Source organism: Argiope bruennichi, chromosome 1, assembly GCF_947563725.1.
Source record: "Argiope bruennichi chromosome 1, qqArgBrue1.1, whole genome shotgun sequence".
Lineage (NCBI taxonomy): Eukaryota > Metazoa > Arthropoda > Arachnida > Araneae > Araneidae > Argiope > Argiope bruennichi.
In genome coordinates, this window is record NC_079151.1 from 19,350,444 (window position 1) to 19,370,047 (window position 19,604).

The 19,604-nt window shown below is 23.9% G+C and overlaps 1 protein-coding gene across 2 annotated transcripts; it reads left to right on the forward strand.

Moving 5' to 3' along the window:
- The first annotated feature begins 68 nt into the window (after window positions 1–68).
- Window positions 69–19,604, forward strand: LOC129968064 (sodium/hydrogen exchanger 9B2-like). 2 transcript variants are annotated; one of them, XM_056081933.1, is made up of 13 exons: window positions 69–345; window positions 2,462–2,546; window positions 3,054–3,284; window positions 5,046–5,133; window positions 6,218–6,400; window positions 8,912–9,087; window positions 9,210–9,325; window positions 10,056–10,214; window positions 11,712–11,817; window positions 13,398–13,534; window positions 14,234–14,311; window positions 16,714–16,877; window positions 19,450–19,604. In XM_056081933.1, exons 2-12 carry the CDS (start codon window positions 2,501–2,503, stop codon window positions 16,870–16,872), a joined length of 1,479 nt encoding a protein of 492 aa, XP_055937908.1. In that variant the 5' UTR covers window positions 69–345; window positions 2,462–2,500; the 3' UTR covers window positions 16,873–16,877; window positions 19,450–19,604. The 2 variants fall into 2 exon arrangements, with proteins under 2 accessions (XP_055937908.1, XP_055937910.1); XM_056081935.1 differs by having other exon boundaries at window positions 71–200.

The window sequence follows — 19,604 nt, forward strand, 5'->3', positions numbered from 1 at the left end:
TATTGAAGATATTTTACAGAAGGCTTAGTAAACAATGAACTGCACTGAATTGATTTAAAAGCCCCGACGAAAAGAAAATAAATTTTGAAATGGATATGTTTTATGAATAAGCTACTGTATTAGAAAATAGTTGAAATTATGCCAGGAAATAATTTTAACTGAATTAAATAATTTACTGTTGACTTCTGTTGCAATTTTTTGTATGATATGAAATATTTCATTTTTTTTTATTTAAAACTAAAAAAACTATTCGAGTTTTTGATTATCTTTAAATTTTAATATTTAATGATTTTACTATTGTACTTGAAATATTCTGTGATTTAAAATATAAATGTGTATATATTTGTAAGTAATTTTCTTTTTTTCTTTCCTTTTATTTCTTTGTACCGTATCGGGTGTAATTGGATTCTTTATTTTTCTTTCCATTTTCTTATTATAATTACATAATTTTGAAGCATGGAGGAAATCTTGCCTACTTATTTGTTTTGTTTTTCTTTGTAAATGTAATGATAGCCTCTGAATCAGAATAAAATATTGAAGGTTATTTAGAAAGAATTATTAATGAAATAGATTGAATGTAGTGCCATTTACTTAAGAAAATAAAAATAATGTTCATTTTAATTTTCATATCATGGTGGAAAAATGAAATGATATGTTTGGAACGACAAAGAACTATCTTATAATTGTCATAATCTGAGGAAACTAAACAAAAATGGAACTTTATATTCACAATCATCTACTTGATATGATGATTTTTTAAAGCATTCTGTTCTTGCATTATATTGTTTGCTGGAATAACTATTTTTCTTTTTATGAGAAGTTATTGATTCACTTTTGTGCTCATATTTACATGTGTTTAACTTAAGATTGTTGGAAAACCATAAGTTAAAAATGTTTATTAAATAGACATAATAGAAACTTGCTGTGTGTGTCTTAATTTAAAAGCTCATAGCAATTATGCAAAAATGAAAATTTTCAGAAAAAGAAGCAGTTACAATAGATATTGCAACTAAATGATATGTAGATATTTTAAAAATTCTTGTTTGAATAGACTACTTATGATTCATTATTAATAATTTTTTAATATTATTTTTTAAGTTTTTTTAAATATTAATATCTCTCTCTTTTTATTTCTGCAATCATGTTTTTGAATTCATTTTTGTCAATCCAAAGAATTATTTATTAATTAATATATGTAAAATTAATTTCTTTAAACATTTATTAATTTAACTTTATATTAAATGGCAGCATCCCAAAAATGTTTTTTGTTTTACTTACTAGTTTATAAGCTTATTCAAATGATGAGTGCACTGATGTGTCCAATAAAATAAAGAATATTTTATTAAGTTGTTTTTAAATTTCTTGTATTTTAGAGATTGAAACAGTTAAACCAAATTCAATGTATTAAATCTATTAATGTTTATAATTAATCAGTATTAATAAAGGTATTAAATATTGTCTATTTTTCCCATTGAAGAAAAGTTCTCTTAGAAATTTGGATAAAATATATCAGATATATTAGTTAAAATAAAATTTTAGCTATGATTATAGCCATGCTAATAATAAAAATATATCTTTTTTTTAATGCTAAATCATACAAGTATTATACATTTTTTAAATATCTTGAAATATATATTCAATATTGATGAATGGTGAATTCTTTATTTGGATTTGATTCATTTGGATTTATGAATATATTTGTCAAAAGTGACAGAGTAAGAAAAATGTTATTCTACTTAGAATTTCTAAAAACAAAAATGCTTTAAAAAATACTCAAATTAAAAAAAAAAAAGAATAATTAAAAGTACATTAGATGAATTGTGAAAGTCTTTTGCCTTAGATTTAGTTACAATACATTAATAACCTTTAAATTTATAGATTATGTTTAATTTAGATTTGTATCATTTTTTTAAAGATCTTCAGGAAATTTTTATTTTAAAATCTAAATTAAACATAATTTATCTTACATTATCTTTAAAAATAATGTGTAAAAAAGTTTCTTCGAATTTATTAGTTTTATTCCTAAAGCTGCCATTTAAAAATATTTTTTTTTTGTTGGAAAATATAAAAATAATTATTTTAGTGAAAACAATTATCAAAAATATGTGATTATTGGTATTTTTGCTATAAATACATTATATATAGGTATAAGTGAATATATCTATTTCAATATATATAAGTGAATATATAATAAGTGATATAAGTGAATATATCTAGCAATATTTTCTATTTCTTTTACCAAGCTTGTTAATCAATATACTTATCAATATATCAAACCTTTTCTAAAATTGGAAAAAAAAAAAGGTTTATTTTAAATTCTTACTGTGTAATTTTATGTCATCTGCTGAATTCACATGGAGAAGAAAATTTGATCAAGGGGGAGGAGGGGAAATTATTATTTTTTTATTAATTATAATTGTGACATTTTGTAAACATTAATTATTTTTAATCTTTTATTTAGATTCATGTATTGTAGCTGATAATTTATATTCAAATCAGTATGGAATTGGAATCATTTACTGGTGAAAATCATAGAAGAAACTTGGGTATGTTATACCCCCTTCCTTCTTTTTTTCCATTTTCAATCATCATAATGATTGTGAAAGCAAAATCAGTAAACCTTATTACTGTTTTAAGGCTATCAATATAACTAATAAAAACTACTAATGAAAAAAAGTGTGGTTGTTGTTTTCATAATGTTTATCACATGACTTAATGGTTTATATTTGTATTCACTATTTTTTAGGAATAGAGAAGAGCATTGATTTTAAATATTCATGTATTTTTATGTTGCTTTAGATTGGTTTGTAGAAAATACTGAATTTAATGCATTCTTGAAAGTTGGTAAATATTTCCTATTTGGAATGTATTCATTTTATGTGTTGCAAATAGATTCTTTCATGAAACTGAAATAATCAAATTATTTTTAGGAATGCATTAAATTTATGTGATGAGAATTAGGTTTTATTTTTCACTTTCAATGATTTTTTTTGCGTGCATTTTTCATGAAGACTGAATAAATTAATCTATTTATTAATATTGCATATTTTTAGATGCAGATCATCATTCATTCAGGAAGTTTTATAATTTATTACCGAGTAAAAGGAAAGCTATATTGACCATCACTCAAGTTACAGTTCTTGTTTTTCTTTATGCATCATTGTATGGCATCTTGGGTAGTGATGCGTTACCAGGAAGTGAAATATTTGCTTTGTTGCTACTCTCAGTTTCAGCTCATATTGTTGGAAAACTTGTCAGTCTAATTAAGCTACCTCCCCTCATAGGTAACTCTTTTATTATAATATGAAATTTTTTAACTTTTATCAATTTCCATTGTTTTTTTAAAGAAAATTTCTAAGCATATAAGTTATAGTTTAAAATGCATGATTTTTTTAATCTATTGTTAGATCATTACATCATCTATATTTTCTAAAATTTTTGGGCAGTTGTTTGATTTCTATAAATAATCTAGGTGTAATCTGCATTTGTAGCAGAAATAAATCAACTTGTCATGAAATAAAACTAGAATAGGTTCAATTATATCTTCATTAGAGCTTAAATAATCTGAGTTTATTTTAGAATAATTTTTACTGCATCTAAAATTTTGAAGGCTGAGTTTTAATTGATTCTAAACTTTAAATATTATTGTTTGTTCTTAATTAATTTTTATTATTTTTATTCCTAAAATAAATACTAACTTTTAGGTTGTAAAACTAAAATTTGATATTATATACTCTTTAATATTTTAATTTTTTTTTCTTTGGATGTTTGTAATAATAATTTTGATATTAATTGTAATGTAATAAGGATGCAGTCTTGTCTCTTGATATTTTCTAATTGGTTTTTAAACTTGCAGTTCAGTTTTTATTAGGATTACATAATTTTTTTTATTTTATATCTTATCTATATTTTTGTTCAGTCTATTATAGATTAAATATATGTTTAACTTTTTTTTGTAATTCTTTATGTTAAGGTAAATTTGCACATTAATTTGAGGATTGTTGACTAGTCCTTAAATTTAGATTTTGAATTTGATAAGGGAAAATACTTAAAAGTGCATTTTTGTATCAATTTTTTTTTTTTTTTAAATAAACAATCTCCTAATTATATGATATCCGTAATGGAAGTGAATTTGGTCGAAATTCACATAATTGAATTAAATTTCAGTTGCATTTTTAGAATATACAAACTTGTACTTTATTTAATTTTTAGATCAAGGTAGGCTCTAAAGATTTATATCTGTTGCATTCATCTTTTTAAAAAATGATGTTAAAAAGTTATTTTTCTCTCAAAAAGATGATCAAATTATGTATTCCAAATTTCTTAACATTATTAATAAATAATATCTGATTTACTGTGAACACTTACAAAACTGTTATATTCAAAGAGAGATAATATCTAAGGAATTAAATTAGTTTACATTCTGGGCAAGTATTACTATTAAAAGAATTCTCATAAAAAATTTTTTTATAAAGTATCTTTAAACTTTAATTTTATAATCTGTAATCTAAAAATATTTTGATTTAGAATTTAAAATATAAATATTCATAATTTTGAGATCATAAAATTATTATTTTTTTTCCTTCTACAAAATTATAAGAAAAATTTTAAGTGAATCTGTTAAGATAGGCAAATATGGAAAATGCCTACCCATAAAGTGATAAAATTTAAAGTCAAAGCGCAAAATCTTACAAAAATAATAATATTTGGACTTGAATATATTGTGTTCACCTGTGTTTATTTCAAACATGTATTAAGGATAACTTAATATAGATTTTATGCAACAAAATTTGTCTACTCAGTAGGAAGCATATTTAAAATTTATATGAAGTTAACATATCCAACAAACTTCAACACTGATAAAAATTATTACATTTCGTATTTTCAAATATATTCTGTTTTGACTTACAAATTTATTATATCTCATAAATAAAGCCCACATGTTAAGTTTGCTGTTTTTATATACTTTCTTTTTAAAATATTGAAGATTTACAAAGAATATTTAAAACAAAATTGTTAATTTTTTTTTTCTTTTTTTTTTATAGGTATGCTGATTGTGGGATTTCTTTTCAGAAATCTTCCATTTATCCCTTATTATCAGAACATCTCAATTCTCTGGGCCACAACATTAAGGTATTATAAAAGTGTATGAAAGATGAACATATTTTGATGCCTTCTAAAGATGTAGCTTCATTTTCATTGAATTCTTTTGTTGGTATTTTTGTCTCTTGTGATTTATTAAAATTTTTTTTCCTTTAAATTATTTGTCCAGTCCTGGAAAATGCACATGGTTGAGGCAGCCAAGGTCTGCTAGGGCTGTTGTGCTCATGAAGAAGAAATTAATTGGTCTTTCATTGTGAAATGTATTGAACATTGAGACTTTAAAAACATATTCTTTTAGGTTTCATTTAAGTATTTAGCAGATGAGCTGAGCTGGTATTAATTTTAAATGAATTTTTTGCTCATAAAAATATTATACAAAGAGTGTAAGCTGCAGTAGAGAAGACAGTGATAAATATTTGTAAAGCTTATATATATATATACATTCCATCTTATAGAAAATTAGTGATGGAAACTAAAAGCATCAAATTTGTAATATATATAAAATTTAGCTTTAAATGTGTTAATCTCTCACTCTCTTTCTTTCCATAAGCAGGAATGTTGCATTTAGTGTTATCTTTTTAAAATGAATTTTGTCTTTTAAGGGTATAAGTAATTTTTGTTTTGATTTAAGCATATTGCATGACATGATGGTATGAAATAGAATATGGATATTCAAATAACAAATCGAAATCCTTTCTTCGCATATTTTTAAAAGAACAATTGTTTTTTAAAGAAAAATGTAGGACATTTGTATCAAAAATTAGATTGTTTTAAATCAAAAATTTTCTCTAAATCTTTCTTTAAATATTTATTGTTCTAGAATGAAATCTTTAAACATTTTTTTTTAAAGTCTAATATAGGAAAAAAGGTAATTTTTAGTCCCATGTAATAATAGTACATTTGAAATAAAGATTTGAAGGCAAGTTTTTTTTATTGATATCTTAAAGGAATGTTTTTATGTTTAATAAAGTAGGTAGTAAAATAGTATGTGTTTAAAATGAGAATAAAAAAGGAAACCTGCAGTTAATCTACTAGTATATTTAAAATATTGTCAATGACTTTAATTCAATGTTGCTTGCAGTTTGTTATATATTGATGCAACATTTTTTTATAGAGCCGCAGCATTTGTTGTTATTCTGTTGAAAGCTGGACTGGGACTTGATGCTAAAAAATTAAAGTCATTGAAATTAATTGTTTTTCAACTGGCATTTTCTCCATGTATTGTAGAAACAATAGTCATAGGAATTTCATCACACTTTCTGTTGAATCTGCCTTGGGCATGGGCTATAATGCTTGGGTAAGTAATAACTGCATTTGATAATTTATTTATATATGTTCACAATTTAATTTTTTATCTTTTGCTGTTAGTTTTATATAATTAAATATGGATTAAAATGTAAACTTCTTAAAATTGTTCTAAACCTAAATATTTTATGAATTTAAATTTATTATTCTATTCTTCTTAAATGTTGATTTTTTCTGAAGACAGCAAATAATTGAAGAACAATTTTAAATGACTATATATGAGCAAAGACAATACAATGCATTTTGCATGATTTGTTGCAAAATGTATATAAAATTACTTCATTCAATCTTTTGATAAATGATATAAAGCTTTATTGCTTACAGGCATGTTCCCAGTTGGAAGCATCAAATCTAAAAATCATTTAAAAATAAAATTTGCATTTTATTAATTTGAAAAATGGCTTAATGATTTGATATTTAAATACAAAATTCATGATTCAGATATAAAATGGATAATGTGCAGAAATTCATAAGAACTATATATATATATATATATATATTTTTCTTATATTGTGCACTGCATAAAAATGTATATAAAAAAACATATATTGAAAAACTTTCCAAAATTTCTTGAAAAAATATGTAAACTTATGTAAAAAGATTAATGTTATTTATAATACATTAGATACAATAATACAAATAAAAAGTGCATGTTCTATAATTCATTTAATTTCGGTGTTTCCATTTGGGAAGATTGAGCAATTATCATTATTCCCTGAATGAAGAAAATTTTCTTATAGAAAATTTGATTGAAAAGGGGATTTCAGTGGAGAAAATCCTTGTATTTCAGATTCAGTAGAGAATATCCCCTTCTAATGTAGAAAGGAAGTTCTTTAATCTTGGCTTAGATATATGTATCAAGGATCCAAAAAATTTTATTTCAGATTTATACACCATTAGAATGATAATTTTGTTGTTGTTATTGTTTCTTCTATTTATTGCTTTCATTTATTTTAACCGAGTTAACTAAAAAAAATATTCTCATGCATGAAAGAAAATAAGGTGCATATAAAATAACCAATTTTGGTTCATAATTATAATTTTAGTATGGATGAAATTTATCAGTTGGATAAAATATATCTACAGTCATAGCACCACAATAACAGATGTATTATATATGGCTGTTGTTGATGATGGCTTATCAACATACTGAAAGGAGAACTAAATCACTTATCTGGAGTTATTTTGAGAAGTTACGTAGCTAAGGTTGGACAATAAGAGGTAGAAATCAGCCCAGACCAAAAGTTAATGGATAAATATAGTAGAGAAAAGTAGCATCAAGTAGATATGCTCAATACTGAGAACAACATGATTTCATTGTATTTTGGAAATTATTCTAGAATAACATGAATTACCGTTTTAAAGTTTAAATTTCTGCTTTTTATGCTAAAAGTATTTTTTATTCATTTGTCTGATCATTCTAAATTCTCTTTTATGTCTAACATAATGAACTTAGAAATTGTCAGTGTTCTGTTGAGAACTTGATAAATATCACATATTAACTGTTTTCATTTGATTTAAATAACTGATATCTTTAACCTAAAACAAAATATGTTGTGTCATTTTTAAGGCTTATATGAAAAATTGCTTACTTTTAATGGTACTTGATATAAGGGCTTTAAAAATGTTTCTAATTTTGTTGTGTGTGTGTGCAAATGCTTATTTTTCTTTCTTAAGATTAAAAACAAAAGATATGAATGAAAAAATTGAACAAAGAGTTAGATAGCAGAATTTCTAAAAAGAAAGAAAAAAATGCTTACATGGTTAATAAAATTAACATGTGATCTTATAATTTAGATTTATTTTTTCATGCTCCTAACTTTTTTTTTCTTTTTGTAAAGAAATTAGAATGTTAATGAAGTGGTAGCATAATGCCCCCCTCCCATAATATAGTAACTGCAATGTAGTAAAGTAATTTTAGTCATGCAATAAATTTACTTTAGTAAGATATTCTTTTAGAAGCTTGCATAAAACTCATTTTAAATAATTTAGGTCATTGTGCCATGAAAAGTATTTAGAAATTATTATTGATATCTTATGTTTATATTTGCATACAATTGGATATTTTTTTGCTGAGCTTAATTAATTTCATTTTCACACCTAGTTTTATCATCGAAAATTCTCCTTTATATTGGTTCTTGTTTTTCTGTCAAGGTGCCTATAAAATGCTTATTTTTTAAGATGAAGTTCGAGTACTTACCTTTAAAATATTTCAAGGTTGAATATCAATCAATCAATAAATAAAAATGAATTTGTATTTGGCCTTAAAAAGTTAAGATGCATTAGCAAGTATCACTCATTTAGGAGTTGATATTTTTTATATTAGCAAGAGAAATAAAGATATGAATGCCTACACAAAACTTTGATTACATTTTTTAGTAGCATCTTTTAGAAATTGAATTTTTTAATGCATAGTATGTTTTAATTATATTTGATGCATTATTAAATCATACTGATTTATGATAGCTGTTTTCTAACTATTGTAATTTTCTGCTATTTATAGATTTGTGATTTCTGCTGTTTCACCTGCTGTAGTAGTTCCAGGTCTTCTAAGTTTACAAGAGAGATCCTTTGGTGTTAGAAAAGGAATTCCAACTCTTGTAATAGCCGCTGCTTCTGTGGATGATATTTTAGCAATTACTGGCTTCACGATCATGTTGAGTATTTCATTATCAGCAGGTATAGTATCTTTGCTATGTAAACAATCCTATAGTTATAATATTTGTTCAGATCTTGCAAATCAGGAAAGAATGAAAAGACACCCTTCATACAATTTCTTTCTTTCTTTATCTTTTTTACAGGTGATAGTTTATGGGTTACCTTGCTAAAAGGTCTTCTGGAACCTATAGGTGGATTATTGTATGGTGTCTTATTTGGTGCTTTGTTTTGGCTCATACCTAGTTCCCAAAGTTCTTCAGTTGGTATAAAATTTATAATTTTTTCCCATCAGTTTATTTTATTAGTATATGTTATAATGTAAGATATGCCAAATAATTTCTATTTATTGTAATGGAAATAAATATCTTTAACGAAGATTAAAATTACATGGCTCCAATCTGCATATATATAAACTGTGAGACATTTTATTAAAGGATGCACATTTCAGAACATTTTATCATATCATATAATTTGAAGCATATTTCTGTTCACATTTTTATTACACTTAACAGCTTTGTTGATTGTACTACATTTATATAAGATAAATTTTGTTATAATATTATCATTTTTTAATATGCATATCAAATACATCTTACGATGTTTTAATATTTCATGTTATTTTTAACTTAGAATTAAAAAATTTCCAATTTTTTTTCAAGAATTATAAATTTGAATGTGTACTTTGAATTTATATGTGTTTTGAATGTAAATCTACTTATTTGCATCAAAAATTGCAACATGTAGGTTCAGTTTTTTTGGGAGAGGGGATTGCATTATAAATGATTTCATTCATATTATTTTTATTTATTTCTGACATTTTAATTTTATGTTTGAAAAACATCTTTTAAGTCTTATAAAATTCTAAAATTTTTTTTTTGATAAATTCAAATAAACAGTCAAGAATGCCAATGTCTGATTTAAAATTATTTTATGTTTAATTTTTGCTTTATAATATTATTTGAAAATATAAACTATCATTCTTTTTTCAGTCAACACAAACTTTTTATCACGTTGTATTGCTGTGCTTAGGAGGATTTGCAGGCATGTTTTTGAGCAAAAGATTAGGAATTGCTGGTATTGGTCCTATGGCTTGTTTGGTAATGGCATTTGTTGCTTCATTAGGATGGAAAAAAGATCACCAACATCTTGTAAATATTACTTTTTTCATTTTGTGTTGGAAAATTTAATAAAATCTCAAGTTTGAATAATTTTATAATCTGATATCCATTTCAATGAATTCCTGTTACCAATTTCTTTTAGTGGATGGCTTCAAATCAAATCAAATGTGAAAACATATTTAATAATCTAATTTAAATGTTTTCTGAATGACCTTGTTTTTCTCAATTCCTAATGCACAAAATAATTATGATTATTATTGTTATGATTTTGTCATTTTTTAAGATGTAGTTGCATTTATATCCTGTATGCCCATATTGTATTCCTTGTATAGTGGAATTTAGTGCTTTTTAATTTTTATGAATTTATTTTTGGAGATTTTTATCACTTTTAAACTTCCTATATTTAAAAAAAAGTCTTTGCAGATATGATTTTCCTGTTTTTTACAAATTTCTGATTTGAGTTGCATTTGCACTACAGTTGACATGTAAAAAAATAGTTACATTTTATTATTACCTTTTTTGTTTGGGAATAAGAAACTATTTTCTTTCCTAGATAATAAGAAAAAAGTTGTCCTATTATAAATAGGCTTTATTGATGCTGCTGAAAAATTAAATAAAGTATCTATTCAATATATTGTTTCCACCAAACTATTTAATTATGCAAAAACATTCATTTAACCTATTCAATAATATTAACATGTGTGTTAGTTTAGAATTCCTTTAAATAATAATGATTTTGATTAAAAAAGTGTTAAATCTGTTAGATAAAAATTTAGAAGAATAAACTCAATTATTATCAGTCTACAGAAATATTACTGGTGTAAAATAAAAATAATATAACCAAATAAAAAAAAATTATGTGTACTTACTTTACCCATGGGAACTTAGATCAATTATCTGATATTTACTAAAAGAATGAGCTAAAATCTATATGGGGAAATACAATTTTGATTTTGATTTAAACATTGACTTTGATAATTTATTGTTGTAGTAAGATTGTAATGATTTATTGTTGTAATTATAATTTATTATTATTTGTGGTGAAAATCATTTTTCAGTGCAAATGTGCAGTTCTGAATCAAATATTATCATTAATTTAAATTGTTGATTAAGCAAAAGTTTTAAACTTCAGATTTATTGCAACTAAATCTTGCAGAATAGAAACCTTATTATTACTAAATGGTACATTTTTTAAATTAACATTTTTATTTAAAATTCTTAACCCTTATGTTCATTTTGTATAGCATACCATACATACAACATTATAAAAATATACTACCACTATAAAATAATTTTTAACTTAGTTTTATTAGCAATGTATAGAATAGTATACATCTTGATTTTTTCAAAATTTTCATATCACAATTTTTTAATTTATTTTTTGATGTTTTTTATAGCATAAAGAAGCTACCTATATAAATTTTTTTGCTTTTCTTCAAAAAAGCAATCTTGCCACAATAAGGGTTAAACGTTATACATCAAATCAATTTTTATGTCTAATGCTCTTCACTTTGTTATAATCATTAGGAGGAGATTGAAAAAATAATTAGTGTTATGTGGATCATATTACAACCATTTCTCTTCAGTCTGATTGGGGCAGAGGTGTCTGTGCAAAATTTGCAGTCAAATCTAGGTATAATTTTTCTGAAAATATCTTAAAATCTTGTAATTGAAGTACTGTAGTACTGTACTGTAATTGAAGTATATATAACAATAATATATACTTCTGTATTATATATTATTGTTGGATTAATTTTTTGTATATTTTTTATATTTATAATCAACAATTGTTTTTACAATATTATAATTTGTGCTTTGTTTTAATTATTTTGCACATTTGTTTTTAGTGACTTTTTAATGAATTTAAATATGATTTTTATTGATTTTTTAATATCATATGTTATTCTGTAATTTTTTTTTTAATTTCACTAATTTGTTAATTTTAAGCTAGTTATTATGATTTATTTATTTCAAATTATTGATTTATATGCTGTATGTAACTTTTAGAAATAAATTTTCTGTTAAAATATTGTTTTAAATCCATTAGAATTATTTGATGATAAAATAATTGCCTTTTATGAAGCAAATATTGTTCTGCATTTTACTTTTCTTGAAACTAATATTTGCTGAAATTTGCAATGTTTATTTAAAAATAATACAAAAATTCATTATCTAGCAAAACTGAATTAGTGATATAAAAATGTTTGATTCATTTTATGTTTTCAATGTTTTGAGATTTTTTCATTAATTATGTGATGAATTTGTGTTTCTGTGATATGAAATCACTGCAAGTCTCTAATTAAGAACAAGCAACCTCCTAATAGTTTGGTATAACAACCATTTGGCAATTTAATACTATTTAAAATTGATGGCAGTGTTATACTAGTCTTCGTCCATTGATGATACTGTTTGTAACATATGTATTTTGATTGTAAAATTTTTAGTTAACAAAATAAGAAAAATTAATTCAAGAAAAAGATAATAAGTTATATGTATTGATAGCATATTTTTAAAAAGTTATATGTATTGATACCATATTTTTTAAAGAATACTGTGCCTTTATGCATAGAATCAAACACTAGTATAGTCTAACTTTTTCTGCAAATAAAAGTAAATTGAAATTTGTTTAGTATTAAAATCATATAATTATTGTAATGTGTAACCTGTCTATATAGATTGTACATCTATTAATTTTATGTCTGACATATTTGTTTTATATCTTAAAAAAATTATTGAAATGGTTGCTACAAATGTCTTTTGTTAAAGATGGTTTATATTTTAATGTTTTTCTCTTCTGAATTCTATTACACACCTTGGAATTATCCTCAGACATTTATTGCATGTTGAAAATACTCATTCATTTTTTAATAAATGCATCAAATTTATTAATATAAAGCACTTTAATCTGCACAATTATGAAAAAAATATTATTCATGGCTGAGGTTCAACAAAAATATTTTTAAATGTTTAATGTCAAATCACACTTTTATGAAATGTACTTCAAAGTGAAGAATTTTTCTTCAAATAATGCCCTTATATATATATATATGCCCTTATATATTATGCCCTTATATATTAAATGGCTGTAAATCTTATGGATTAACTCAACAGAAAATGCCATGGTCATCAAAACAAAATGCGTGAATCATTATTGCATGTAGTATATATTCTTTTGTAAAACACTGTAAACTTATTCTTTGTTGAAATATTTAGGAAGTACTGTATTGGCTCTTTTGATCGGATTTACATTTCGAATTATCACAGCAGCTTTTGCATCATATGGTGGCGGTTTCAACATAAAAGAAAAACTTTTCATTGCTATTGCATGGTTCCCAAAGGCAACAGTCCAAGTAAGGATAACTTATAAACTTTGTAATAAATTTGAGTGTGATTTTTTATTATTGTTTTATTGATTTTGAAAGAAAAGTGCAGAATTAAAAAAGTATGTTGTATATAAAGTAAGGTTTCATTATTTTAAATTTGTTTTGCTAAATATAATAGGTTTATTTTTATTTCATATTTGTTACCTCATATCTATTTTGAATGTTCTTGCTTGAATATTATTATATTATGATTATACATGAATATTATGATCTTTAAGATGAGATTACTTTAATATTTATTATTGGCATATGGAATAATATCATCCTTAACTTTGACATTATAGAAATACAGCCTTTTGAAGCTGCAGTTATTTAATAAAATAGAAATTTTAATTACATTAAACATTTTTAAAATAATATTTTCTTTATCTGCTATAATTTGTGTAGTAGCAAATTGCTGTATTTATCTTGACTTAAAATTGTACAGTACTATTGCATGCACCAAATAAAGTGTTGAAACTTTCATTCTGTGTTTATTTCAGCTGTTTGAATATTTGATATTCCTAAAAAGTTTTAAATTCCATTATCAATTTAAACAACTTATCCATTTAATCAATTTAAACTAGTGTTGAAACGATTTAAATATTTACACATACTTTTGAAAACAATTTAAATGTGTTGATGTAGTCTTTATTTATGTGCCAATATTGTTTATTTTAATTATAGGCTGCTGTTGGACCACAAGCTTTAGATTATGTTCTGTCTAATAAAATGGGAAAGGAAATGGAAGATCAAGCTCAAAAGGTTTACTTTTATTGTGATTGCATGGATTTTAAAAAGTATATCATGTATCTTTTAAAAACATTAAATTGTGTTTTTAGCTGAACTCAGAAAATGAATACTAATTATGCTAGATTATTGAAATTTGAAAGTGTTGTTGAATATTGTTTTTTATTAATATCTTAAAAATTAATACAAATTCTGTTTTTATTCTTAGTTGTAATATAATGAATTAAATTATGATAAACAAAAAACATAAAATCTGTATTAGGAATAACAAAATTTTAAATAGAAAGAATGTGGTATTTAAAGGTTAGTTTATAAAAATCAAACATCCTCAATTTTATCAAATTCTTCATTCTCAAATGTATGTGCCAAAGTTTAATTTCTTATGCTAATTGTTTTAAATCATAAATTTTTATTGCTTTTAATTCATCTAAATCTGGAAAATATGTGTTTCTTTAGTATTGTTAAAGGTACTGAAAAGATTATTTTTATTTTTAGAATTCGATTGCATCAAATTAATTAATTTAAAGTTATTTTGTTTTTCCTACTAAACCACAAGGATTATTCCATGATCCTGCTATTACTTCATTTACAGTAAGGCAGCACTTATTTACAAATGCATTCAACCACAAAAGTTGATAATTAAATAATATCAAGGCTTTTTGTTCCATGCACTGTGTAATGGCACAAAGTAATGTTGAAAAAAATGTTGTTATGGTATAAAAAACAATTTACTGAATTTGCTGTGAAATGTTGCCAAAAGTATGAAATCGCTTAATAATGAGAATGAACATTTTGAAGTTAGGTGTAGTTTCTTTGAACTTGAACTTGTAATGAGTAAATCAATCTAAAGTGCAGATACAGTTTCTATCGCCCTCCCGTTTTCTGAAATGTGATCAGAATCTTTTGCTTGCAGTAGCACTAGTTAATATTTCATTATTGCCTGTCAGAACTATATCTTATGCATATCTTGTGCATAAAACATTTTATTTTATCTTCAATCTGCAGAAAGGTAATTAATAATTGATTTATAATATAGAAACTAAATATGTTGATTCTGTGCTTACTATTGCATTTATTTTACTATATTGTGTTAATTTGTTATTTTATTCATTATTTTTCACAATAGAGTTAGTCATTATTTTTCACAATAACTAGTATTGTTCTTAGATAAATTATGGTGAATATTTTGTTATCACTACAAGCTCTTTATACAGTGCATTTTTACAAGTTCTATGAGTTGTCATTCGTTGAAAAAAATGAAAATGCATTAAATTTGTTTTAAAATACAGTGCAATATTGTAATAGAATCTTGTCTTCAAGGCAGAAGGACGGTATTTCAAAGTCACAGTGATTCTATACTAATTGCTTTGGGCTATTAGCTGGTTCGCTACATATATTGGTTATATTCAATTTTATTTATATCATTTATATATAACTTCATGTCTACAATGTTGTCAAATTGCCAGATGTTGTCAATGTCTACAATGTTGTCAATTGCATATATTCTTTCATTTTATACATAAATCTTTCTAATGGAGATCAGTCTAATAACATTATAGAGGTATTGAAAATGTACATGTGCAATTTATAGTTTTTTTTTTGAATTTTGTAGTATTTTATTTTACTTTTTTCTTCAGTATGTAAACTACTGAGATATTTTCATATGATGAATCATATAATAATTGATAGACATATGATGTAACTAGTAGGCAAATGATCAAATACCTCTCATCTAAAAAAAGTTGATTATATTTTGTGAACTTAGATTTTCATGAAGCAGTATATTACAGACCAACAGCATTTTATATTGATTGCTATGAATTGTTCAATGTTGTATTTTTATTGAGAAGTCAAGTTATTTTTCCTTGTTATGAAAACTCTTCTAACAAAGTTCATTGCTTTCTCCAAAATGCAGTTTTAGTGCTCATGCACTATGAAAGTGTCTCTTGCTTGCAATTGGAAATTGTATTTTTTTCATTCAGTTGATTGATGTCTTGATTTGAAAGTCATGTAGGGCATCCTAATTTCATCTTCTTTTAGATATAACTTAAGAATATCATTATTTTTATGTTTGTAAAAGATAAAAAAATATGACAACATTTGATTATTATTTCATTTAATGTTTCTCATAATGTAATTTTGAAATCCATTGCCAAGTTTTTTGTACTTTGTGATAGAATCTTTTTAAAAAATCTCTATGAAAATTTTAATGATAGCTTGAAAATGTATTCTAATGATAGCTTAAATCTCCAGTTCATGCAAATTTAAGTTTCATTTTTCTTTCCCAAATTAACTGAAATGGCAGATGACATATATAATGGCAGATCATATATATAATATATATCATACTATAATACTTACTGCATGTTTTCATTTTTAACTTGTATTTTTTAAAATTAAAAATATGATTTTTTTAGATTTTAACTGGTGCTGTGCTTAGCATTATTATGACTGCTCCAATAGGAGCAGCACTTATAACACTTTTGGGGCCATTGTTGTTGACTAAAGATAAACCAGAAGAAAGAGATGTTTTAGAAATGGCTGGAGATACTGCCAAAAACGAATGTGGAATCTGAATTAGGTATTTAAAATTTCTTATTGACTGAAATTAATATTTTACATACTTGAATTTTATCTAAAGAAAGAAAATAAGTTTCTAATAATTTTCTTTCATTTAAAATAGAAGGAGGGAAAAAACCTCCGTAGATATTTTCTTATTATCTGCTGATTGATAAGAAAGTTCCTTTCAGTTTTATGCTAATTAAATATAAAAATTAAATTGTTACTACCATTTTTTACATTTTATTGTATTTTATTTACTCTATAAATCATAATGTTTCTTGGCTGGATTTCTCTGCATAAAATTATTTTTTGAAGGACTATAAAAAATTTACATATGTGATATCAAATAAAATTTTTTAATGTAATATGCTTAAATAATTATTTTATTTTTTTGGACTGTAGTCAAGATATACAAAATTAATTACCTAGATTGGTGAAATAGTTAATTTTTTTCTACCATTGTTTAGTTGTTTTCATGGGTTTGACCATAAAAAATATTGAAGTGAACCATAAAAAATATTGCAGCAATTATCTTTTTTTTTTTTTCCTTTTTATGTTATAACAATTTATTAAATTTTGATTATTTGTATATTGGATACATATCCAATGCATGAATCTGAAGTTAATTAAATTAATTAATTCATTTATTTCTAATTTAAAAAATTTATATTTCCAAAACTTAGTTAATTTTTAATAATAATAATTAATAATCAAGTTTCTGTTTCTTAAAAAAATATTTTCTCAATGTGTTGAATTTCAAAATGTGTTATTTAGGTAGATTTGATTAATTTAATTTGAAAAACATATTATTATACATGTACAAATGTGTGGGAAATATGCTAGCATAAATGCTAATTAGACTGAAAATAAGAAGAATTGTTTGATTAACTTTATATGTTTGTTAATCTTTATGTGTTCTTATTTTGTATTGATCAGTAATATAGGAGTTTAAAATAATACTTTGTCTTTATAAATGTGTTATCTTCATTGAGACATTTCTTTCTAGATAGAATAATTTCCTTTATTCTCTTCTAATTTTTTTTATTATTATATTGCCATTATTTTGAGAAAATTCCATTCTAATCATGGCTTAATAACTAAACTGTTAGACATAGGCATATATTTTGATTGGAAAACATGCTCTAAATGTCGTTTGAGTTATTAGTTGTTCTATTGAAAGAATTACAAAAATCAGTTTTTTATACAGCCTCTTGTCTTATTTAGTAAAAGATTTTCAACACTTCAGCAATACTGAGCAAAAAAGTCTCACTTTTAAGTTATGAAGTTTATTAGAGTGCACTGTTAAGTTCATTTGTGTTATGAAGCTTTGAATTTCATTATTTTAGGCAAATCAGCTATCATTTGTAAGAAGCACCACTCATTAAATGATGAATTTTCCTCGAGGTATCCATTGAGTTTGTCTAAAAGAGCATCATTCCAAGCTTCATAATTTGTTTAGCTTTAACTACTGGACAGTGGAACTATTTTTTTTTGGTTTAAAATGTTTGCATATTATAGTTTATTAAATGCTAGTTGACTTTTGTGGCCAGATAGCTTGCTGGTAACATTGATTACTTTTAATTTTTGTTAAATCGTTTAGGTATAACTTTATAACCATGATAATTGAAATTGCTGAGTATTAAAGATATTTTACTTTAATTATATTGTATATGCTCCACTCATTGTATACATGAAGCTTTCTGATAGAAACCAAACCCATGACATCATGGTGCAATTAAAATTTAAATGTGTGATTCATATAAACTTTGCAGTATTGTTATTTCACTTTTTTATATGTTTTGAAACTACACAGACATTAAACAAAATCTTTCTTCTTTAACTTTCAGCAATGACAGAAAATCAAGCAGTCAGATATTTGATAGAACAATTTTGAACTTCAAAGCAGCAATGATGCAGAAACTAATGTTAGAAATTAGGCAAAAAGATATTTTAAGAAAATTTCCAAGATACAGCAAAATTTCTCATGACTATTAAATTAATATAATTAAAAATAAATTTTTAAAAATTTTGAAATGGTATAAAATTTATTTTTCTGTAATAATATTTTAAGAAGTTATTGAGGAAACACGTCGAAATTTCTCTTAATTAAAATTTTAACTATTTAAAAATTAAAACTTAAAAAAATCTCCCAGAGTTATATTTTTGCCTCTTTCTAAGGTATATTTGCACCAAATTTGGTAGCTGTATGTTAAAGAATCTGACCTATAGAATGCCAATTCACACGCATGCTAATTTCTATTATAAATAAGGATGAATGATAGGACTAGGCTCTATATAAAAATTTTCACTTAATAATTTTTTGATAATACACTTATGATTTCAAATAATATAAAGTAAAATTTTAAACTTCATTAAAAAATTTTTCATTTGAAATTGTATGTTTATCTTTTAATAATGATTTTAAAATTAACTACTGGACTGCAATTACAGTAGACACCCTGTAATAATATTATATACATTAAATTAGCAAATAATGTTTGGAAGATGAAATTCTTATTCATTGATTTAAAAATAAATTTCTTGTTTTATCTTAATAAAAAAAATTTAATTGATTTTTCTTCTCTTTTTAGCTTGAAATGATATGCTGCTGTAGATAAACTTTGGATCATGACAATATATATTCTTTACGAAAGATAATATATATTAATAAGTGAATTTTTTCATAAAAAATTTGCTTCTCACTTAAATTTTCATATTGTGATGCTTTTAAAATCTGATTTTTATT

Bases quoted from the DNA above. Each gene is read 5' to 3' on its own strand.
- LOC129968064 (XM_056081933.1), top strand. From the start codon at position 2,501: ATGGAATTGGAATCATTTACTGGTGAAAATCATAGAAGAAACTTGG. The intron at 6,401-8,911 runs GTAAGTAATAAC...TGCTATTTATAG, and splicing joins GCATGGGCTATAATGCTTGG to ATTTGTGATTTCTGCTGTTT. The intron at 14,312-16,713 runs GTTTACTTTTAT...TGATTTTTTTAG, and splicing joins TGGAAGATCAAGCTCAAAAG to ATTTTAACTGGTGCTGTGCT.